Genomic DNA, 24,984 nt, shown 5'->3' with positions numbered 1-24,984 from the left:
GAGCGCTTGCCTAGCAAGTGCAAGGCCCTGGGTTCGGTCCTCAGCTCCAGAAGGAAAAAAAAAAAAAAAAGAATGAAGCATTTCAAAGCCAGGTGGTAGTGGCGCACACCTTTAATCCCAGCACTCGGGAGGCAGAGGCAGGTGGATCTCTGTGAGTTCGAGGCCAGCCTGGTCTACAGAGTGAGTTCCAGGACAGGCTCCAAAGCTACACAGAGAAACCCTGTTTTGAAAAAGAAAAAGGGGTTGGGGATTTAGCTCAGTGGTAGAGCGCTTGTCCAGCAAGGGCAAGGCCCTGGGTTTGGTCCTCGGCTCTGAAAAAAAAAAAAAAGAATGAAGCATTTCAGAGGGATGGGGGACTAAAAGAGAATGTTTTAGGGATATAAAGAAAGAAAAGCTGGGCGGTGGTGGCGCACGCCTTTAATCCCAGCACTCGGGAGGCAGAGCCAGGCGGATCTCTGTGAGTTTGAGGCCAGCCTGGACTACCAAGTGAGTCCCAGGAAAGGCGCAAAGCTACACAGAGAAACCCTGTCTCGAAAAACCAAAAAAAAAAAAAAAAAGAAAAAAAGAAAAATTAGGGAGAATGGCTACATAAGCAATAACAACCATAATAGAAAGGGAACATTAAGCTGGGAGGGAGATGGGGTACAGGGCACAGAAAGTGTTGGAGGGTTATAGTAGTGGATGGATATGATCAAAAGACATTATTTAAAGGTGAGAACTTTCAAATAATAAAATATACTGTTAAAATACTCTCAAAGACATCATTTTAAAAAAATAGAAGTTGATAAAACAGGAGAAAGAGAAGTAGAGAGAGTAACTATGGGGTCAGGGCTTGAGAACGTCTCTTGGTTTCATTGCACGAGTTATGGGACAATGTGTTCTCACACCAAGCCTCTAAACTCTTCCCTGAATGAATCCCATTCTGTGTTCTTCACAGCACTCTCAACCCTGAAAGGGCACAAGTATGCTGCTTACAACTGCCATACAATTAGTCATTGTTCTTCACTGGTTTTCAATGGGAAGCTGGGAGAAGTCTTATAGTAGAATGGAAAAGCACTCACTCCCCTGGGAACCAGAAGCCAGGCACACATCCCATAGCTAGGTCTCTGTCACCTTCAGCTCAGTCATAGTCTGTAAAATTGAGTGATGATGGTATCTTGCAGGCTTCCTTACAGGGTTGCCCTAAAGGGAAAAAAATAACTGAAATACAGCTGTCTGTGCAAATATCGCGGGCTGTACTCTGCTCTGGAAGTGAAGGTAATGCTGCCTTCTCGAGGAAGTGTCTGTGCGGTAGAATCCATTGCCAGCATAGCACAATCTATTACTAATTTTACAGTTTATGGTAAGGAGATGACAGTATTGCTCTTTTAACAGTGGTAGTGTGAAGTTCCGGGGAAGCTGGCCCACTTGAACGTGCCCGAGGAAGGTGCCTCTCCGAAGCCATGGCGCTCCCCTTTCAAAAGGAGCTGGAGAAATACAAGAACATCGATGAGGACGAGCTTCTTGGCAAGCTCTCAGAAGAGGAACTGAAACAGTTGGAAAATGTTCTAGATGACCTAGATCCCGAGGTTTGTGGTGTGGAACTGGAATGGGGTGCTTAATGAGAGCACGGGAGAAAGGGGGGCAGCAATCGCCACCAAAGTGCCTGCAGCCCCTGTGCAGAATTCTGGGCTCTGCCCCATGGCTGCTGAGCCACTTTTACAAGTCCATGGCGAGCCCCAGGGCCACCACAGTGAGAAATGACAAGTGTGTTTCTCAAAAACTAGTTCACTGTAGATGGTGAAAAGTGTTTTCTGTTGGGAAAGAATGGTCTGGTTTATCATAGGACTTGGGGGACCGATGAGAACAAACCTCAACCAGGTATTTTCCAAGTGTCAGATCCTTGGCTGGGCCCAAGAGTCCTTGGGGGAAATGAATGGTGTTAGCTCCTTTTCATAACTAGAAGGCACACTTACGAAAGTGACCCGCACAGGATCCCACACTGGTAATGTCTGAGGTGCTGTTGAAAACACCTCTGTAGTAATAGTTTCTTTTGGTTTTGGTTTTTATCATTGTTTTTATTTTTTATTTATTTTTTTAAAAGATTTATTTATTTATTATGTACACAGAAGAGGGTGCCAGATCTCATTACAGATGGTTGTGAGCCACTGTGTGGGTGCTGGGAATTGAACTTATGACCTCTGGAAGAGCAGTCGGTGCTCTTAACCTCTGAGCCATCTCTCCAGCCCTTTTTTTTTTTTCTTAATAAATTTTTTTTTGAGCTGAGGATTGAACCCAGGGCCTTGCACTTGCTAAATAAGCGCTCTACCACTGAGCTAAATCCCCAACCCCTGTTTTTTATTTTTTGAGATAGGATCTCACGCACTCCAGGCGGTCCGGAACTCACTGTTTAGCTGATTACGACCTTGCACTCCTGATCTTCCTGCCTCCACTTCCCCATGGTGGGATTACAGATATCAGTGTGTTAACACTTTAACAGCACTGGGATTTTATGTAGCCGAAGCAAGCGCTCCACCAGCTAAGCTACAGCTCTAGACTCTTTTGTTGTTGTTTATTGAGACAGGGTCTTGTAGCCTAGGGGGGCTGCACACTCACTACATAGCCGAGGGTGACCTCGAATCCCTCCTGTCTTTACCTCCCAAGTGTTGGAATTACAGGCATGAACCACCACACTAGCCAGACTTTTTTTTTTTTAAGGCAGGTCTCACTGTGTAGCCCTGTGTGGCCTGAAACTCACTATGTAGCCCAGGCTGGTCTCAAACTCATAGAGATCCACCCTCCTCTGCCTCCCAAGTGCTGGGATTAAATATATGTGACATCACAACCAGCCCAGAATTTTTTTTTTTTAAAGATGGAGTCTCACTACATAGCTAAGGCTGGCTGGAATGTAGTATGTAACCCAAGCTGGCCTCCTGTGTGTTAACTATAAGCATGCAACACCATACCTGGCTTTATATCATATTTTTCTCTTCATGGTCTCGAGTAGCAGGGACTGGCTTCAAGTTCATCGTGTATGCAAGGATAACCTTGAATTTCTGATTGTTCTACCTCTGCCTCCAACATACTGGGATTGCATGTGCTACCACAACTGGTACTGTTTTTGTTCAGATATCCAAATAACTTGAAATTCTATGACAGTGTGTAGATGATTATCCTCATAACACCAAGTAAATCTGGGGAGTTTTTTTTTTTAAATATTTTTGTCAGTTTTTAAAAGCTCGGTAGTTCATTATGGTGTTTCTTTAGCAAGTATTTTCTTCAGCCCTAATGACATTATCTTAAACTTAAAATTGGAGGCATCCAAAATAGTGATTTAACTCGAAAGATGTAAGTAAATAAAACTATATGACATTCTGCTGTACCAGACACTTCGGATATTTAATTTATTTTTTTTATTTTATTATAATATTTTTATACATGTAAGGAAAGAACTTGGGGCTTAATCAGAGCAGGTGGGGCATGTAATGCCACACGTCAATCATCCCAGCACTTGGGAGGCTGAGGAAGATTGTGAGTTAAGGTCAAGCCTCAGTAACATAGTGAGTTCTAAGGCAGCATGGGCTACAAAGTGAGACCTTGACTTAAAAAAGCTAAAATAAAGCCAAGCATAGTGGCACACTCCTTTAATCCCAATACTTGGGAGGCAGAGGCAGGCGAAGCTCTGAGAGTTCAAGGCTAGCCTGGTCTACATAGTGAGTTCCAGAATAGCCAGTGCTAGGTGGTGAGACTTTATTGGGCAAAAACCAAAAAAAAAGGAAAAAAAATAACTAGAACAAGACCCGGGCATGTTGATCATGTTGATACATGTTCTTAATCCCAGCACTTAGGAGTAGAGGCAGGAGCATCAGGAGTCCAGGCCAGCCTCGGTTACATAGCAAGGTTGAGGCCAGCCAGAGCTACATGAGACTGTGTCTCCAAAAGACAAATAAATGAATCTTACTCAGGCAGATACGGCATATACTATAATATTTCCTTACCTCTTGGTTGTGTTTGGAGGAGATAGTTTAGAAGAAAGTGAGTGTAGCCATCCAGACTCCTGCCTTAAGAGCCCTTGTATGCATACCTGACCAACACTGATCATGATGGACACAGAAAGACCTTCCCCTCCATATTCTAGAAGGCGGCTGCAGAAGGTCCAGAGGCTGTGCCCCTTGAGCTGGTTGGGTTTCCTCCCTTTAACAAAGGAGGTTAGAATAACACGTCCCTAGAGCTGTCCTCAGCTGGTATAGGTGCCCCTCCCCCAACACTTTCCCACTTAACAGCAAGTGCAAAAGAGTAAAGAAATAACAAAACCGGCCCAGCACACGTCTTCCCTTCATCTCATATCTGTCTTGTCAGAGTGCAATGCTACCAGCTGGGTTCCGACAGAAAGACCAGACCCAGAAAGCAGCCACTGGCCCATTTGACCGAGAGCACCTCCTCATGTACCTGGAAAAGGAGGCTTTGGAACAGAAAGACAGGGAGGACTTTGTGCCCTTCACAGGAGAAAAGAAAGGTAAGGCCCACAGGCTGCACCTCTTGGGACAAAGTACCCTTAACATATTATGGAGCAGCCGGGTGGTGGTGGTACACACCTTTAATCCCAGCACTCGGATGGCAGAGCCAGGTGGATCTCTGTGAGTTCGAGGCCAGCCTGGTCTATGGAGCAAGTTCCAGGACAGGCACCAAAACTACACAGAGAAACCCTGTCTCGGAAAAAAAAAAAAAAAAAAAAAAAAAAAAAAAAAAAAAACAGAAAGCATATTTATTATGGAGCATCAATCAAAGGAAGCTGACCTGGGAATAGGAAATAATCGTACAAACTACACATGGTACTTTAGAACCCTGTGGTGGGTAGACACAACACCCAGAGTGAACCCTAAGGTAAATTACAACTCCTGGGTGGTGACAGTGAGCCTTTACAGGTTTGTTGGTAGTCACAAGTGCCCACACTAGTGTGGGATGCTGGTGGGGAGGTTTGGGGCAGGGGGGGGGGTGATACATGAGAATTTTCTGCTTAATTGGGATATGAACCTAATGCTACTCTCAAAATTAAAGTTCATTAGTTTTAAAAATAAAACAAAAACATGGTGGGATATGTGATTAATTAAATGAATACATGGGATGTAATGGTTCTGAAATTAATTCTGTTTAAAAGAATATTTCAAAGTCTCCAGGGAAAGCTTTGAAAATGTAAAGCAGTGCCCTGCCTGAATGAGCTACACAGGCAATGATGTTTTCCCTCAGCCTTCTGTGCCATCAACTCAGAAGTCTAGGCAAGGCCTGTCTGCTCTGTCTGGAGTGGTTAGAGCCCCATTCCCTAGCCTCAGATGCTATGATGAAAAGCCTGTCTGTCTTCCATTCACCTTGCATTTGCTAAGAACCTATGTGCAGAACCCTGTGACAGACCCTTGACCCACAGGTCTGTAGGACCTTGATCTTCCCTCAAAAGGCTTATCATCTAGTAAAAGAAGCACAGGGCTGTAACTGGGCAGGCTGCAGAGAGCTAGAACCCCTCCCCCCTCCCTCCTCTCCTCTCTTTTCTTTCCCTGTTGTTGTTTGGTTTTTTTACTTTTTTTTGGGGGGGGGGTGTGGAGGGCTGCCACTCAGCTCCCAAATAAATCACCACAGAAGCTTATTTTTAATTATGAATGCCTGGCCTTAGCTTGGCTTGTTTCTAGCCAGCTTGCCTTATCTTAAACTATCCCAACTGCCTTCTACCTCTGGGCTTTTCCCATTCTCTTACTTCTGTAAATCTTACTCTTACTCTGTGGCCTGCTGTGTAGCTGGGTGGCTGGACCCTGGAGTCCTCCTCCTTTGGCTACTAGATCTTAGATATTTCTCCACCCAGATTTCTCACTCTGTATATTTTTTCTGCCTGTCAGCCCTGCCTGTCCTTTCTCCTGCCTTGCTATTGGCCAGTTCTTTATTAGACCATCACGTGTTTTAGATAGGCACAGCAACACAACTTCAGAGTTAAACAAAGGTCACATAAGCAAAAGTAACACCCCTTCAAATAATGTTCTACTACATTTCCCTCCCCTCTCCTCCCTTCTCCTTACCTCCCTTTCTTCAGTCTCCTTCCCCCTTCCTCCTCTCCCCTCCCTCCCCCTCTCTCCTGCCTAAATAGGCTCCTAATTCATGCTGTTCCTGACTTTACCTCCCTTCCATGCTGAAACTTGAGGCATGCTTCCTACATAATGTCTCCAATTCTTGCTTCAACCTCAGCAAGGGTCTAGCCTCTTGACCTCAGCAAGGGTCTAGCCTCTTGACCTCAGCATGGGTCCAGCCTCCACTGCCTCTTGACCACAGCTCTCCTTTCCTTGCTGAGCCTCAGTCCGTTGTGTCTTTCTTCATTTTCCCGAACTTGTCCAAGTCAAGTTAATTTTCTCATCGGCTCTTCTCTCTGACCCATATCCGCCCCCCCCCCTTGTTTTTAAATCAGGAGGCGCTCAATTTAAATACTAGAGCCTCGAATTTCCCTGACCCCTCTATGTGTTCACCCCTTTTTCCTACCGTGGCACCCGGGTATTGCTTTTATAGCCCTGTGACCATGTTCATCATTTGCTGTTTACCTTGGTGGTTGTGTAGCCCTATATGAGTCTGAGAACCCCAGCAGTGGAACTGTGTGACATGGAGGAGGTACTCCTTCCTCTGAGCTCCAGTGAGGTGGCCTTTAAGCCTGGACTCAGGGGCAAGGAAAACAGAGCACTGAGCATGAGCCATCTCCGTCGCTCCCTCTGTGCTGTGCACATCTGAGGGGTCACATGCCCCCGAGAAGGAAATTAAGAAAGTAGAGCTGATCGGTGATGAGTCAGGTAAACAGCCGTGGGTGACTGTGGAATCTGAGCTGTTTCTATGGTAACACAGTGGCTGTTGGACTTAACCAGACTGTGACAAGCATAAACTAAATGGTAAAAAAAAAAAAAAAAAAAAAAAAAAACTTCAATAAAATCCCCCCAAATCCTGTGTTAGATAATGACAGAATATTAGTGAGAAAGTATCTGTCCTTTCTTCTCTGCGAAGAGGAGTGGCCTTGGCAAATTACCCACCGGATCCAGGTTCATCTGCAGGAGGCTTGTGACGATGGGGTTAGGAAGGAAGGCTGGAGCTATCTGAGTATAAAGGGTGTACACGGTCACATCCTGTAGCTTGGCAGATGGCTGGTGGATGAGTGACTCTATCCTTGCTTGGACAAAATGCCTGACAAAGCACTTAAGGGATGATGGGTCTGTTTGACCCACAGTTCAGGAGTGTAGCCCACTGTGGCCGAGAAGGCATGGCAGCAGAAGCCTAAGGCAGAGGCTCGTTTGCATCTGCAAGTGGGAATCGGAGAGATGGAGGCTGGTGCTCAGCGCGAAGTCTCCTTTTCTGGGGTCCCAGCCCACGCATTGGAGCCACCCACATTTAGGGTGGGTCTTCCCAATTAGCCCAGTCCAGAAACTCCCTCATAAACATGCCTGGAGACTTTCTAGATCCTGTCACGTTGAGGATACTATTACCATTAGGAAGAAGCTTAACTGCTAAAATGAGTGTAGCTCAGGGGAGTTCTGTATGGTAAGAGGCAGGATTCCTCTTACCACAAAGGATCAGCTCCATCCCAGCAGTCCAGGAACCTCAAACAATATGGAACAGCTCAAAGATACGTGTCTTTCATGCCAACGCTGCTGCTTCTGTTTAGTCTGGCAGCCCTACTCATAAGGCAGTATAGCACGGTTGTAAACAGACAGTTCTCTCCCACCCACCAGTTCCTGAATAACCACTCAGAGGCTTAATATTACTTACAAATGCTTGGCCGGTGCTGCGACCCGCATGGCCGGAGACCAAGAACTGGCGAGGGACGTCGAGGTTAAGCAGCACTCAGGACACACCGTGATTCATCATCCAAAAAGAGCTCCTTTATTGACTATCCTTATATACCCTGCTACTTCCTACTCTCCATGGGGTCAGGGTACGGTCCTCAGGTTCCCATCCACGTCCCAGCAGCTCAGCCAAATAGGAAAACCGCAAGCGAATCAGCAGAGAGCTGATTCTTGAAACAATGTTCCAGCAATAGCTATATTGTAAACATCCTGTGACTTACTGACCACAGGAAAAGAGGAAGAACACAAGGGCACCTTAAGGCAACTTAGGGCAAGCAAACAGGCTATGCACAAGGCCTGTTCAGCGTCTGCTGCCAACATGTCCTTTCCTTTTCTTTTTTAAAGCACACAGATAGCCCCTGTCTTAGGTCACCTGTAGCACCCTGTCTGACTTACCCGTCCTCGGGGAGGCCCTTCTATCCCCTGTCTTAGGTCGTCATCATGGCACAGGAGTTGCCTGTCTTTGGGTACTATCTTTCCAACATATGTAACCACACCTGAGCAGATTCAGGGGGCTGCATAGCTAATAAAACTTGCTTGGTTGCCCATTGACCTTGACTAAACTGGAGATGCCATCGGTACACTATGAAGAATCCGAGCCCAAGACCCAATATACACAGGATAAGTAGGGAAACGAACCCTGACCACCTAGTAACCCATCCAGCAATTTTTGACATAGCTTGCCACCAAACATGTTCATCAATAGGAGTGACTCTAATTTCATTAATACGAACAATGACATGAACTAATTGCAAAGTAAAATTTATAAAAGTTGCATTCCATGGCCCTCTTAAGTAATCATTCAATTCTTTAACCTTAGCAGATGCATTCACAACAATATGAGGGGTTACACATATTTCGGAAAACCCATAGGCACATAACATATGTTGTCTAATTGTCCATTTAAAGTCTGTTGGATGTCCAAAGCACCAGCCACTCTTTCCGACAGGGCATTAATAGTAGTAGCCTGTTGCACTCCCTGGGAAATAGCCAATCCAGCTGCAGTGGCTGCAACAGCCGAAGTTGCAATGGCAGCAATTACAGCAGCAGTTATGCCAAGGTCCTGTCTGCTGCGATGGAGTTGCAAGGGAAATTCTGCTGCATTCTGTTCCAGCGGCATCATGACAAAGGCAGGAATTCTCACCACCACAGCATGTGTGACATTAGGACTCCAGCAATTACATAGGCTGCAATTCAAAGCTGAACAATTTAACTCCTCCCCTCCCACACCCGAGCCATTCCAGAGAATAAAGAAAAAAATTGGTATTATTGAATCCTGCAGTAACGTTTCAAGCAAAGCATAAGGAATTACATAAATTCATGGTGACATTTATGCTTTGCACATCATGTTTAACATTACTAGCTGCAGTTCCAATAGTCCAATTAGAGGCAAAGACAGCAGGAAACACAGAGCTTTCAATACTTACTGGCAACAAAATTGGAGGATTCTTAACCAGGCTCCATGAAGGCTCTGTGTAGACCCAAGGGCTAAGGACCATCAGCACCATCGGAATCATGAGGTTCTTCATGTTGAGATTTCTGTGTCTGTTCTACAGGCTGAACACACTGTTCTGGTATCCAGATTGGTTTCTCAGCACCTGGAGGGTATACACAAACTGCTCCCCTCACCCTAGCCAATAGCGGCACCGGGGACTGCCATGTGCCTGTGGAAAGATCCTTCCACCTGACCAGAACCTCAGAGGGAGAGGGGCCCCAAAAAATGCCGTTGAGCAGTAGTACGCCCATGAACATCCACAAGCAAAAAATTTAAAATAAATAAAGTAATGGAAAGGAGTAATTGTGGTCCCTGTACATCCCTGTACATCTCACCTTCTTTTGTTTTTTGCAAATAAGTCTTTAAATGTTTATGCGCTCATTCAATTATCACTTGTCCTTGAGGGTTATAGGGAATGCCAGTTTTATGAATTATATTCCATTATGAACAAAATTTCTGAAAACTTTGGCTGGCATAAGCTAGCCCATTATCTGTTTTAATACACTGTAGAACTCCCATATAAGAGAAAGCAGCCAAAAGATGTTTAATTACATCTTGTGCATGCTCCCCCTTGTGAAGGGTGGCTACTATATAATGAGAATACATGTCCACAGACACATGGACATATGATAAAGTTCCAAAACTTGAAATATGCGTGACATCCATTTGCCAGATATCATTGGGACGTATGCCACGAGGATTAACACCTAATGATGGTACATGAATAAAAGGAGCACAAGTGGCACAAGTAGATACAATTTTTAAGGCCTCAGTGCGAGTACAGCCAGTACGATGCTGTAAAGTTTGGGCATTGAGATGGAATTTCTGATGTAATTGAAATGCCTGATCAAAGGTGGTAACTACACAAGTGAAATGAGTAGCTGCATCTGCAGCGGCATTGCCTTCTGCAAGCGCCCCTGGAAGACCAGAGTGCCCTCGAATATGGCCCACAAACAGAGGATGTTTTCTAGCCCAAATTAACCTTTGAATGGTCTGTAATTGAGAATGTACTGCGGACTGTTTTCCAGTGTATGGAGTGGTTTCAATACTATGCATCATTTTGGCCACATAGCAACTATCAGTATAGACATTTATAGGTTCTAAAGAGTAAACTTGCAAAGCCAATTGTAAAGCTGTAATCTCAGCTTGTTGTGCAGACATGGAGGGCACTGCCACCCGCGTTACCTCATCCCCACTGATGGCCACAGCAAAACCTCCTTTAGATGCATCAGTAAAAATTAAACGAGCACCCTTAATAGGTTCCTGTTTTACAATATGGGGAAAAATAAAACTACACACTTTAAAGCTTTCTATAAGTGTATGTTTTGGATAATGATTATCTATATAGCCTGTGAAAGTACACAAGAAAAGGCACCAAGCTTCATGTTCTCTTTGCAAATAAGTTAACATTTCTTGTGTATAAGGGAGTACAATGCACTCAGGAGACTTTCCAAACAAGGATTCCCCCATATATTTAGCTTTCCATAGGAGCTGAATTACTAATTCATAATATGCATTCAAAGTTTTAGATGGGGATGCAGACAAATGCACCCAAAATATGGGCCCTGTTTGCCAAAATACTCCCGTAGGGTGAAAATTCAGAGGGAAGAATTAGCAATAATAAGGGTTTGGTATAATCTATTTGTTGCACTTGGAGTTCTTGTAGTGCTTATTCTACCTTTCCTAAAGCGGCCTTGGCTTCCGCTGATAGGATCCTTAAGGAAGTCGGAGAAGAATCTCCTTTTAAAACATCATAGAGAGGCTTAAGTTCTCCGGTGGGTATTTGGAATGAGGGGTGGAGCCATTGAATTTCCCCTAAAAACCTCTGCCAATGATGCAATGTCTTTAATTCTGCAATGTGAAATTGTAATTTCTGTGGAAATATCCCTACAGAATTTATAGTATATCCCAAATATTGATAAGAAGCCATATTTTGTACCTTTTCTGGGGCAATCACTAATCTTGCAGCTGCAAGTGCTTATTGCAAATCTGCATAAACTTGTAATACACAGTCTTGGGTGGATGCTGCCAATAATATATCATCCATATAATGTGTAATATATACATATGGAAACTTTGCTCTAATGGGTTGCATGGCTTCTGCAACATACATTTGACACATAGTGGGGCTATTAGCCATTCCTTGAGGTAAAACAACCCAATGATCCCGCCTATATGGTTCTTTGTAATTAATAGAAGGAACATAAAATGCAAAACGCTGGCAATCTTGCTGAGCCAAAGGAATAGTAAAAAAGCAATCTTTCAAATCTAGCACTATCATATGCCAATCTTTGGGAATAACAACTGGGCTGGGAAGGCCTGGCTGAAGAGCCCCTGTTAACTGCATAGTGGCGTTTACTGCATGTAAATCTTGTAAAAGTCTCCATTTTCCAGACCTTTTCTTGATAACAAAAATAGGAGTATTCCAGGGGGACGTGGAAGGGACAATATGCCCTGCCAACAATTGTTCCTGCACTAACTCATGGGCGGCCCTCAATTTTTCTGGTGGTAAGGGCCACTGATCTACCCACACAGGCTCATTAGACAACCAAGTAATAGGTGTGGGAGAAGGCCGCACACCAGTGACCCATACTAAAAATGCCCTAAGCCTCTCCGATCTCCAGGTAGTCTGGTGACCTCATCGGTGGCAGTAAGAGCAGCAACACAACCCTGCTCTGCCTTTCCCAGCCCTTTTCCTGGTGTCCATCCCATATCCATCATTATGTTATTAACGAACATTTTCTCCCTTTAGAGCTTGAGTAGTGAGAACCGCTCCCATGGTTTCTAACACATCTCTTCCCTACAGGTTAGTAGGCAAACCTAATACAACATCAAGGTTGAAAATGTCCTTTGTGCCCCTCCTGATCACTCCACTTCAATATGCAAGCACTTCTCTGTGGTCTGGTCTGTCCTATGCCCTGTAACACTGCTGTAGAATCCTCCAGAGGCCATCGTGCAGGCCAATGTTCTTTGGATATAACGGATACATCTGCCCCAGTATCAAGAATCCCCACAAAAGATTTACCTTGAATTTTTAATTCTAATTTAGGCCTAGAGTCTAGGTGGGCTACCCAGAACGCTTGGGGAGTACCAGTGGACCCGAAACCTCCCTTTCCTCGGGCTACACATAAACTTCTATTTTTTGTAGAAACAATAGGAAGCAGAAGTAGCTGAGCTATACGCTCCCCTTGCGGGATCACTAAGACCTCCTGTGTTGACTCTGCCATGATTTTTATCTCTCCTTCATAGTCATTATCTATCACTTCAGGCAAAATCCTTATGCCCTTCATATACGCACTACTTCTACCCAAAAGCAGTCCCACAAATCCTTTTGGTAAGGTAAGTTTATGATCCTTTGGTCATAAACTCCAGTGGGTAGTGCTTGAGGTCCCATTTGAGGGGTTAAGATTGCTCTAGTGGAGGAACTGAGGTCCAGTCCTGCACTTCCTGGTGTTCCTTGACTGAGTTGGTCAATTAAAAGGGGTTGTTTTGTGGAATGAAATGGAGGCAACCACTGCCTGGGATTACTGTTTGGGTCTGCATAGCTCCGTATACTCTGGCTTTCGGGCCCGGAGCAGGCCCCATCCCCTGTTTCCCGAAGGTAGTGGGTTACCCTGTGCGGCAAACTTAGATCTACATTTACTACTCCAGTGCCGACCCTTTTTACATTTGGGACATATTCCAGGTGACTGGTTTGGATTGTTTTGTGGGCAATCGCGTTTTAAATGGCCTTCTTGCCCGCACTGGAAACATCTTTTAGGTCAAGCACCTCGGCCATTCATGCCTTGCAAGCCATGTCTTATGGCAGCAGCTAAAACTTGTCCAGTAATATAATTACCATCTATGTCTTTGCAGACACGAAGCATGTCATTCAAACTCTTGCCTTTGCTCCCTCTTAATGCTTCTTTGCAATACTTATTTGCATTCTCATATGCCAACTGTTTAACTACTGGCATAGCCTGATCAGAATCTCCAAAGATCTTTCCTGCCAATTGCAAAAGCCGTGACACAAAATCTGCATAGGGTTCTGAAGGACCTTGCAAGACCTTTGAAATTTGTTCTCCCCGCAGCAAGGTTTGCCAGAGATTTCCAGGCTCGGACCGCTGCATTAGCTATTTGAGCATAAGTGCCAGGGTCATATAATATTTGCTGTTGAATATCAGCATATTGCCCTGCGCCTGCCAGCATGCCATAATTCCTCTGGGGTTGACCGGCCTGCACATTAATGCGTGCCAGCTCTAAGCATCTTTCGTGATTCTCACTTTTCCACAAGAGATAATCTCCTCCAGACAGGGCAGCACGGCATAATTGCTGCCAATCGCTAGGTGTTAAATAACTAGCTGAAAAGGACTCAAAAAGTGTCACAGTGAATGGAGCCTGCAGACTGTAACTGCTCACTGCTTCTTTTAATTGTTTCATTTCTTTAAATGTCGAAGGTACATGATTCCTGACGGCTTGTCCGGCAGCATTAACAGTTTCGGAAACGGGATAAGCCTGCGCAGTATCCTGCCAGATAACTCCCCTCCGTTTCCCTTCCTCCTCATCACCTTGATTGTCCCTATCCAACCAGTATGGATTACAAGGAGGCGGACGACAGCAGGTCGGAGCCGAAGGCTCTTTATGTTTTACTTTCGTTTTCTGCAGCCGCCATTGTAATTCTTCGATCTGTTTCTCTAACTGCTCCTCCTCATCCAACAACTCATATATAGACTCAAGGTCACTCTCATCCTCCTGAACTGCAAGTTTCTTGCGGGATTTCATAGCCTTCTCTTCCTCTTTTTCCCCTCTTAAAGATTCATTAGTTTCAGCTTCCTGGGCAGTGGCGAAAGCCTGCTCACATTCTGCTAACTGTTCCTTCACTTTCACCTTGTCAGTTAGTAACGCATCCTTTACCAGCCTCCAAAGAGAAGAGGCTGCAATAGGAAACTCCTCTGGTCCCGTATCCTGCAATACCTTCTGTAGATCACGTTTCGCCTGTTCCCAATCAGGGATATTCAACCCTCCTCCTGTCAGAAACCACGGGCTAGCTTCAGCTGTAGTGTCCACAAATGTGAGTGCGGGACTAGACTTCATTCCTGTTCCTTGCTTACTTAACAATTCCCTTACCTCAGTGGCCAGCTGAGCTTTTGCAGTAGAATTACCCATGGTACGTACCAATGTTTCAATCCTCCACCCCTCCTTTTAGGGTGAGCCTCGTTCGCTTACCCCTCTTTCCAGGTCTCGATGGAACCCTCCACTTGCTGCGACCCCGCATGGCCGGAGACCGAGAACTGACGAGGTTAAGCAGCACTCAGGACACACCGTGATTCATCATCCAAAAAGAGCTCCTTTATATCAGCCTTATATACCCTGCTACTTCCTACTGTCCATGGGGTCAGGGTATGGTCCTCAGGTTCCCATCCCAGCCAAACAGGAAAACTGCAAGCGAATCAGCAGAGAGCTGATTCTCGAAAGAGTGTTCCAGCAATAGCTATATCGTAAACATCCTGTGACTTACCACAGGAAAAGAGGAAGGACAAAAGGGCACCTTAGGGCACCTTAGGGCAAGCAAACAGGCTATGCACAAGGCCTGTTCAGCGTCTGCTGCCAACAGGCTGGTAGCTCAGGCAGATTACTAACTAGCTCTTACACTTAAATTAACCCATACCTCTTATCTGTGTTTAGCCACGTGGCTTGGTACATTTTCTCAGTACAGCATTCTCGTCTGGCTTTCTCTGCGTCTGGCTGGTGACTCCTGACTCCACCCTTCTTCTCCCTTACTTAGTTTGGTTGTCCCGCCCATACTTCCTGCCCAGCTACCAGCCAATCAGCTTTATTACTAACAATGAGAATAATACATATTCATAGTGTGCAAAAAGATTGTTCCACAGCACAAGGTTGTCTTTGTTTTTCTTCTAATTTAAAGGGAGAGTGTTCATCCCCAAAGAAAAGCCAGTAGAAGCTCCTAAAGAAGAGAAAGTGACTCTGGACCCAGAACTGGAGGAAGCCTTGGCCAGCGCCTCAGACTCTGACCTCTATGATCTTGCAGGTTAGTTCTTGGGGCTGTCTGGTGACCTCCAGGTGTGCACTCACTCCCCTGGTGCAAACCTCGGAGCTTCTGGTAGCTGGTGAGTACTGTGCTGCCGGGGGTAGCAGCAGCCCTGTTTTATCAAGACTAGATCCTGTGGCTGAGCAATGTTTTAACCCATTCTCATGTTCAGATGATGCCCATCCTACAAAACTCCTGTAATAAATGGAGGAGAACAGATTTGAAATAGTGTTGAGAAGTTATAGAAATAAAATTGCACACTAGGGATGGTGACCCATGCCTGAAATGGTAGCACTAGCACTCTAAAGACTGAGACAGGAGGATTATTGTGAGTTTGAGCCCAGCCTGAGCTACAGAATTAAGATCCTATCTCAAAAGAAAACAAAATGTAAAATGAATGAAATAATATCCCCATATGCTCTCCCAGGAGCTTCCACATGAAAATGCACTTATAGACGTCACATTTCATAGTCATGTTTCTTTCTGTTTGGTTGTTTTAGTTTCTGTTTTTTGAAAGAGTTGCTCTGTGTAGCCCTGGCTGTTCTAGAACTCTCTCTCTCTCTGTAGACCAGGCTGGCTTCTAACTCCTGAGTGCTGGAATTAAAGACGTGCGCCATCACCAGCTGGCCTCATGGTCACATTTCTGTGGAGTTCTTGGTCTCCCTCATAATTGCTGTTACAAGCTGATTTGTGCCAGCAGGTCAGCTAGCCTTCTAGTTCCCTGAGCAAACCCAAACATGAGGATTGTTATTTTAATTGATTTTTCCATGTAGATTGTATTAGTTACTTTTCTGTTGCTGTGACAAAACACCATGACCAAGGCAACTTATAAAAGAAAGTGTTTTAATTGAGCTTTTGGTTTCAGAAGGTTAGAGTCTGTGGTGGTGAAGCAAAGACATGGCAGCAGGAACAGCTGAGAGCTCACATCTTGATCCGAAAGCAGGAGGCAGAGAGACAGCACACTGGCAATGAGTCTTTTGAAACCTCAGAGCCTACCCCGTGACACACCTTTTCTGACAAGGCCACACCTCCTAACCCTTCCCAAACAGTTCCACCAACTCAGGACCAAGTATTCAAACATATGAGTCAATGGTGGCTGTTAGCATTCAAACAACCGTGTCGCTATAAAAAGCTCAAATGTTACAAAAGAAATGAAAAACAAGTCTTTCCCCCAAACTAAGTCCTTTCTAAAATGAAAAAAAAAAAAAAAAACAGTATGTGATGTGTGATGTGGATGGGTGAGCAACATAGTTTTGCTAGAGTAGCACGGGCTACATAGTGAGTCTCTGACTTAAAAAAAAAAATCTAACCGAGCTAGGTGTGGTGGTGTGTATTCTTATTCCCAACACCCAGGAAGTGGAGGCAGGAGGATCAGGAGTCATGGCTAGTCTCAGTATGTCCATGAAGTTCACGGGACAACTTCATGAAGCTGGGTCCCTCGTTCGCCTGCCTGTGGGTTCTGAGGATCACACTCAGGCCAGCCAGCTTGCACTTTAGGGTGGCAGGAGCCTTGACTTGTTGAGCCCAAGGCCTGGCTCTACTTCCACAGCATTGAGAGCACACGTGCACACCACCACACCCGATACGCACCTGTTTCTTACGTAAGTTCTGGAGTTCTAACCCAAGTCCTTGTGCTTTCAAGTGAAGTTGTTCATCGGTTTAGCTGCTTCCCAGCCCCAGAAGGCTGGTTCTTATTCCACTAGAAGATAGATGTAGAAAGCTCTTTCCTCGGGGGGATGCCTCCTCTGCCTTATTCAATACGGCTGCCATCTCCTCACATTTCCATCCATCTCTGAGGATAGCAGTAGGTGACATCAGGTTCACATGTCCGTATGTCTGTCAGAGGTCTCTGTAGCATCCCAGTCACCTGGTGAGGAAGGTGTTTTGCAGTGACTGGGCATCTTGGCCCTGTGGTTACTGTGGAAAGATCCCTGCATAGTTACTGCTTTTCCCAAGGGTTGCCTCACAGGCTTTACTGGAATTGCCCAAAAAAAGAATGGAGGGTGAGACTTGATTCCCAGAAAACACCTGAGAAAGGAGGGGGGGAAAAAGCAATCATTCTGAAGATGCCTGAGCCTGGTATCCAGGTAATAAATCCAGGGAGGTAATGCAGCTAGAAACTGCTTTGTTTCCCCTCACTCAGTGCCCTCCCTGCTCAGACGCTCCCTAGAACTCAGTGGAAAGCCTTCTCGCGGCGTCTTCTCTCCAGTGGATTTTTCTAGAAGACTGAAAATAACCTGTGGGTGGAAGGACTCACAGCCACTCGGGGAGAGAGAAGGAGGGTAGAAACGTTGCCTGTGCTGGTGTGGAAGGCAGCAAGCAGTTCGCCTTTTTTCCCCTCATGGGGTGGTGCCAGGTACATTCAGAGCCAGGCTTCTCCCCTTGGTGAACCCCCTCGGGAAGCGTGCCCACAGAAAACCCTGAGTGTGCCTTACTAACCTAGCCATTAATCAAGTTAACAGTCGGTTGGGGTTAATGAGGAGGCAGACTCCGTGGGCCTTCAGTGGCTTCCCAGATCACACAGTTAGGGTGTGGCAGTCAGAGTTCAAACTCTGTGTGCTCCAGGCCCCGCTCCCTGAACTCCATGATCATCGTGGTTGTTGTTACTCTGTTTGCAGTGCGAAGGATTGAACCCAGGGCCTTGGGCATGCCGGACAGGTGCTCCACCACCGAGCTGTAGCCCCAGCCCTTGTTTTTTCAAATCGGGGTATGGACCATGTAGTGTAGGCTGTCCAGGCTGGCCTTGAATCTCTCTCTATAGCCCCACGCCGACTCCCAGAATCCTTGGGCTTCTCAAGTGCAGATGTGGGCCGTCACACACCTTCCTCTTACTCCTGTTCTTACTGGCTTAACCCCTGGCCCTTCCTTGTACCTTGCTGGCTGCCTCCCTTCTAAAGTGTAGCTTATAGTAGATCCAGTCAAGAATCTCAGCGGCCCGTGCCTCTCCCCAGCAATTTCACTAGAAGGGAAATCTGTTTCAACCTGCCCAGCACCTCCCTGCATGGCATAGTGTGGCTCCCTGAATGCCTGCCTCCTGGTGCCAGTTCCGATCTACCGTCAGGGACTGAGACCTTGTTCTGCTCAGCTGACGGTTTGTTCCGGAAAGCCCTCCTCTTCTTTCCTAAAGGCAAAGGAAGGACAGCTCCCTTTTTCTACCGAAAGAAGACCATAACCTTTCTGCTTTTGCCTCTGAGGGAGGAAAAAGAACCCATAATAATCTACATCACAGCAGATCTTTAAAATCCTTAGACTCAGTCAGGCTTGTTGGTACAGTATGTGTTAATCTCAATACTCAGGAGGCAGAAGCAGGAGGATTACTGCCAGTATAAGGCCAGCCTGGTCTATGTGATGAGCTCCAGGCTAGCCTGGGTTACATAGTAAGACTTTAAACAAAACAAAATCCTTAGATTGAATCCCACCTTTTTTATTTTACGGATAAGGAAACTAAATGGAGGTGGGTCTGGTGGCATCTACGGGTAATCACAGCATTTGGGAACAGAGGCAGGAGGATCACACTGAGTTTGAGGTCAGCCTAGCCCACATGTGAGTTCCAGGCTATCCAGGGGAATAAGAGACCCTGAAAACAAAATAACACACATACACACACACACACACACCAAACAGCTGAACATTGGGTCTACTTAACTAGGAGAATATTCTGGTTTCATTGGGTCTACTTAACTAGGAGAATATTCTGGTTTCATTGGGTCTACTTAACTAGGAGAATATTCTGGTTTCATTTCTTTCGTTATGATAAAACACCCTGATCAAAAGCAATTCAGGGGCAGAAAGGATTTATTCTGCTTACATTTCCAGGTTACAGTCCATCATTGAGGGGAAGTCAAAACGGGAAAGTAAGGCCCGAGTTGCGTCACATCCACAGCCAAGAGCAGAGAGAAACAAACACATAGATGCTGCTGCCTCTGCAGCTAGCTTTCTTCACTCTGGCACAGTTCCGGGCCTAGCCCGAGAAGTTGTGGTGCACACAGTGGGCTGGGTCTTTCTGCACCAACAGTAATCCAGACAACCCCCCCAAAGACATGACTGCCAGCCAGTTAATCTAGATAATCCCCCATTAAGACTCTTTCCCGGTGACTTTAGATGGTGTCAAATTGACAGTTAAGACTGACGGGCACAGGGACTGAGCAGTGTGTCTGAGGTTGGAAGATGTGGCTGCATCATTGTTTCTCAGCTCCTGAAGGATCCTGCCCGTTTAAACACGCACAGAGGCATGTAGAGTTTACTGATGGTCTTGGGGGGTTTTAGCAGCAAGTTTATTGAATGCTGCACACACAGCACACGCTGTGCCAGGAAAGGGAACCTGGAGACTCCATGCTGAATAACGAACCGTTCGCCAAGGTGCAGATTGACACGTGGCCATCCTAATGTGTTTCTAAACTTCGTGCCTGTTTTTGTTCCCTGTGTTTGCAGCTGTCCTTGGAGTCCACAATTTGCTCAACAATCCGAAGTTTGATGAAGAAACGACCAATGGCAAAGGTCACAAGGGGCCTATCAGGAGTGAGTCCCTCAGGAATCTGGGGGTGTGGGAAACTTCAGAGTCTCTGTCTGTGCCTAGAGGAGAGACCCATTGCTTCTAGAAGCAATCACTGGGCTCTGAGCAATCAAACCCGGGGGAGAAGCTGATGGTGGGCACTCTGCCTGGCAGTGTGGCTAGAACCACGGAACACACATTTCGTGGCAGGTAGTCCAGTGCAAGGGGGTGTGGGGTGGGGAGGATCCTGATAAGTTCGAAGAGTCAGCTCAGGATGCAAATAATTTCAGGTTCCAAAGGGTATTTTAATCAACGAGGGAAGCTTGGCTGTGTTCCCTTTGAATTCCAGTGTCTTTTAGTCTTGATAATGGATGCTGGTCACTGGACTCTAAATACCTACTTCCCCCAGAAAGCATGAAGGATACCCTGGCCTTTAATCCCTGCACTAGGGAGGCCAAGGCAGGCAGATCTCTGAGTTCGAGGCCAGCCTGGTCTACAGATGGATTTCCAAGATAGTCAGGGCTATACAGAGAAACCCTGTCTTGGGGTGGGGGTCGGGGAGCTCTCTGTACATTAAAATATTAGTCCTTTGTATGTTACATGCATTCCAAATATTTTCTGATAAATTAGTGTGTATTGTTTGGTTTCTGTTTGTTTATTTTGAGACAGGCCTGAAATTCACTGTGCAGGCTGGCCTCAAACTCATGATACTCCTGCCTCAGTTTCCCAAATTCTGGTATTACAGGTTTGTAATTACTGACTATATCTGGCTCAAGTAATTTCTTTTGTTTATTTATTTATTTATCATTTATTTTTATAAGTGTTTTGGTGTGTGTGTGTGTGTGTGTGTGTGTGTGTGTGTGTGTGTGTGTGTGTGTGTACACTACATGTATATCCGTTGCCCAAGGAAACCAGAAGAGGGTTTCAGGTCCCTGAAACTGGACTGATGTTGTGAGCTACCTTGAGGGTGATTGGAACTGAACCCCAGTCCTCTGTAAGAGTAGTAAGTGCTCTTACCTGCTGAGCCATGTCTCCAGCCCCCAATAATTGCTTTTAAGATGGTTTTCATTCTTCCTTTCCATCCCTTGGTCTTTCCATACCTTTCTCAAAGCTAAAGCTGCAAAATGGAAATTGGAGGAGGGCAGTGGTCAAGAAGCTAGAGGGGTATTAATATTTGGGAGCTAGGGACAGAGGCTAGCTCAGCAGTAGAACATGTGCTTTGAGCAGGTCCTGGGTTCAAGTCTCAGCATCACACAAAAATTCTAGAAAGGACTTGGGAAATGAAGAGACTCATTATGGTGCCCATTTTTGCATCTCAGAGCCTACGGTCCGGTGAAGATAGTGTGGAGAAAGTCCACATGGTGCAGTAGTAGCTGCCAGTGGATGTCTTGGGGGGTGGAGTTTGCTCCAGGGCCTTCTGTAGTTTCACTTCATGCAGTGTTAGCCACTGAGTTGCCTCATGGGGGCTGAAAAGCATCTTCCTTGAACACTAACCCAGAGACACACCACTGCCCTGCCTGCTCAGTGAGCATCAACTTACTGTGGTTGACATTGGAGTGTCAGACTACACATGAAAGAACCATGCGTTCTGGGGAAATCATCTCCAGTTTGTTTTTTTTTTTTTTTGAGTAAAACCAAAATTTATTATAAGCCACAGTCGTCCCATGCTATATATATAGCCTCCATGGTTCTGTGCGTTGTAGTCTGATTGTTCTTTATTTTATATCTAGAATCCACTTATGAGTGAGTACATACCATGTTTGTCTTTCTGGGTTCGGGTTACCTCACTCAGGATGATTTTTTTCTAGTTCCATCCATTTGCCTGCAAATTTCATGCTTTCGTTGTTTTTCTCTGCTGAGTAGTACTCCATTGTGTATATATACCACATTTTCTTAATCCATTCTTCAGTTGAAAGGCATCTAGGTTGTTTTCAGGTTCTGGCTATTACAAATAGTGCTGCTATGAACATAGTTGAGCATGTATCTTTGTGGTATGAATCATTATTCCTTGGGTATATGCCCAAGAGTGGTATGGCTGGGTCTTGAGGTAGTTCGATTCCTAATTTTCTGAGAAACCGCCATACTGATTTCCACAGTGGTTGTACAAGCTTGCATTCCCACCAACAGTGGAGTAGTGTTCCCTTTGCTCTGCATCCTCTCCAACATTGACTGTCATTAGTGTTTTTGATCATAGCCATTCTGACAGGTGTAAGGTAATATCTCAGAGTCGTTTTGATTTGCATTTCTCTGATGATTAAGGATGTTGAGTATTTCTTTAAATGTCTTTCAGCCATTTGCAATTCTTTTTTGTGAATTCTCTGTTTAGCTCTTTAGCCCATTTTTAATTGGATTGTTTAGTATTTTGATGTCTAGTTTCTTGAGTGCTTTATATACTGTGGAGATCAATCCTCTGTCAGATGTGGGGTTGGTGAAGATCTTTTCCCATTCTGTTGGCTGTCTTTTTGTCTTATTGACCGTGTCTTTCGCCCTGCAAAAGCTTCTCAGTTTCAAGAGGTCTCATTTATTAATTGTTGTGCTCAGGGTCTGTGCTGTTGGTGTTATATTTAGGAAGTGATCTTCGGTGCCAATGCATTCAAAAGTACTTCCTACTTTCTCTTCTATTAAGTTTAGTGTAACTGGATTTATGTTGAGGTCTTTGATCCACTTGGACTTGAGTTTTGTGTATGGTGACAGATATGGATCTATTTGTAATCTTTTACATATTGACATCCAGTTATGCCAGCACCATTTGTTGAAGATACTTTCTTTTTTCCATTGTATAGTTTTGGCTTCTTTGTCAAAAATCAGGTGTTCATATGTGCATGGATTAATGTCAGGGTCTTCAATTCGATTCCATTGGTCCGTATGTCGGTTTTTATACCAGTACCAAGCTGTTTTTATTACTATAGCTCTATAGTAGAGCTTGAGGTCAGGGATGGTGATGCCTCCAGAGGTTGCTTTATCATATAGGATTCTTTTAGCTATCCTGGGTCTTTTGTTTTTCCATATGAAGTTGAATATTTTTCTTTCCAAGTCTGTGAAGTATTGTGTTGGGATTTTGATGGGGATTGCGTTGAATCTGTAGATTGCTTTTGGTAAGATTGCCATTTTTACTATATTAATCCTACCTATCCATGAGCATGGGAGATCCTTCCATTTTCTGATATCTTCTTCAATTTCTTTCTTTAGAGATTTTAAAGTTCTTATCAAAAAGGTCCTTCACTTGTTTAGTTAGTGTTATCCCAAGGTATTTTATATTATTTGTGGCTATTGTAAAGGGTGATGTTTCTCTGACTTCTTTCTCAGCCCTTTTATCATTTGTGTATAGGAGGGCTACTGATTTTTTTTGAGTTGATCTTGTATCCTGCCACTTTACTGAAGGAGTTTATCAGCTGTAGGAGTTCCCTGGTAGAATTTTTGGGGTCACTTATGTATACTATCATATCATCTGCAAATAGTGAAAGTTTGACTTCTTCCATTCCAATTTGTATCCCTTTGATCTCCTTTTGTTGTCTTATTGCTCTAGCTAGAACTTCTAGTACTATAATATAGTAATATATTGAATGGGGAGAGTGGACAGCTTTGTCTTGTTCCTGATTTTAGTGGTATCGCTTTGAGTTTCTCTCTGTTTAATTTGATGTTGGCTGTTGGCTTGCTATAAATTGCCTTTATTATGTTTAGGAATGTTCCTTGTATTCCTGATCTCTCTAAGACCTTTATCATGAAGGGGTATTGGATTTTGTCAAAGGCTTTTTTAGCATCTAATGATCATCTCCAGTTTTATAGAAGACCTCTTGCACTAATTAAAACTTATGTTGTAGACGTTGTCAAGGGTGAAAAAGCCAAACCAGTATTTGAGGAGCCCCCGAACCCCACAAATGTGGAAGCAAGTCTGCAGCAGATGAAGGCCAATGACCCCAGCCTGCAAGAGGTCAACCTCAACAACATCAAGGTATGTCACTGCCCTTCCCCCGTGGCTTATCCTGGCATCACAGAACTGGTTAGAGAGCGTCAGCTGCCTGCTCTTACACTGGCTTGCAGTTCTTCCAAGTCACTGACTTCAGACAGAATAACCAATCAGAAGAAATGGGTCGACAGGAAGAAGAATTTCTAGAACTCACTGAAAAGACTCACAGTACCTGGGCCAAAGGAACAACATTGTGCCTGCTGCTGAATCAGACCTTCAGCTTTTTTTTATTTTTCAGTGCAAGGAGTCAAACCTAAGGCCGTGTGTGTGTGTGTGTGTGTGTGTGTGTGTGTGTGTGTGCGTGCTACAGCACTCTGCCACTTAGCTGTGTCCCCAGCCTCTTCACACAGTTTCAAATGCAAGAACAGCGTAACAGTATTTTCCATGCCCTGGTGTCTGAAGTCACAGACTGTCATTGTCATTTCTACCTTACTCTTTTTGGTGATAAGTCATTGCTGTTGCCACTCTAGATGGCAATGTGAACCTGGGAGGGCGGGGCCTAAAAATGAGCCTGACTGAAGTCTCAAGCAATAGCCAACTTTATTCAGAGCATTAGACAGTTTGTACTCTGAGGGTTAAGAAGAGTCACCTGAGTAAAGTGTACCATCACAAGGACAAGCCACATGTGGCAAACACATGCCCTTTTTTTTTTTTTCTATAGAGGCATATAAACAAATAACAATAGCCAGTTGTAATGAATAATCTGAAGTAAAGTCACTCCTGTGCCCTCCACCTGGGAGGGGCAAGAAAGCACATTCCAAGAAGAACCCATGTTATGGAGGAACAGAGATGATAAGACTCTTGTCTTCTTTACTTGGAGTTTTCTCATAAAGTCTCAGGAATCTCCTCCCACAGCTTCCTTCATGGACCATGTTGGACATCATGCTGCTGTTGAAGGAAGGGAAGGGGAGAGAGAACATGAACAAATATGAGTTGCCTGAGACCTGCCTTATTCATTCTCCTCAGTTGGCTGGCTGGTTCATTAGTTGCTGGCCTCATTTGAGACGAGGTTTCACTGTGTTGCCAAGACTGGCTTTAAACTCTTTGAACTTACAATAAATCCTCCATCCTCCTGCCTCTACCTCCCTAAAGATATCACAGACATGTGCCATCAGCCTGGCTGTTTTGTTCCTTCTCATTGGACTGATCCCTAGCACTTAG

The 24,984-nt window shown here is 44.9% G+C and overlaps 1 protein-coding gene across 3 annotated transcripts in view; it reads left to right on the top strand.

Moving 5' to 3' along the window:
• Positions 1-24,984, top strand: part of Tmod2 (tropomodulin 2) — a 61,006-nt gene that overhangs the window by 13,742 nt on the left and 22,280 nt on the right. For all 3 annotated transcript variants that reach the window (XM_052714618.1, XM_052714631.1, XM_052714624.1), the window contains exons 2-6: positions 1,375-1,568; positions 4,339-4,495; positions 15,242-15,364; positions 19,796-19,882; positions 23,678-23,808. In XM_052714618.1, the coding sequence (XP_052570578.1) occupies positions 1,443-1,568; positions 4,339-4,495; positions 15,242-15,364; positions 19,796-19,882; positions 23,678-23,808 (624 nt within the window). In that variant the 5' untranslated portion in view covers positions 1,375-1,442. The remainder of the gene's footprint in view (positions 1-1,374; positions 1,569-4,338; positions 4,496-15,241; positions 15,365-19,795; positions 19,883-23,677; positions 23,809-24,984) is intronic.

Source organism: Peromyscus californicus, unplaced genomic scaffold (genome assembly GCF_007827085.1).
Source record: "Peromyscus californicus insignis strain IS unplaced genomic scaffold, ASM782708v3 Scaffold_11__1_contigs__length_118956290, whole genome shotgun sequence".
Classification (NCBI taxonomy): Eukaryota; Metazoa; Chordata; class Mammalia; order Rodentia; family Cricetidae; genus Peromyscus; species Peromyscus californicus.
Note: the sequence above shows the minus strand (reverse complement) of the source record. Positions and strands in the feature narration are given on the sequence as shown.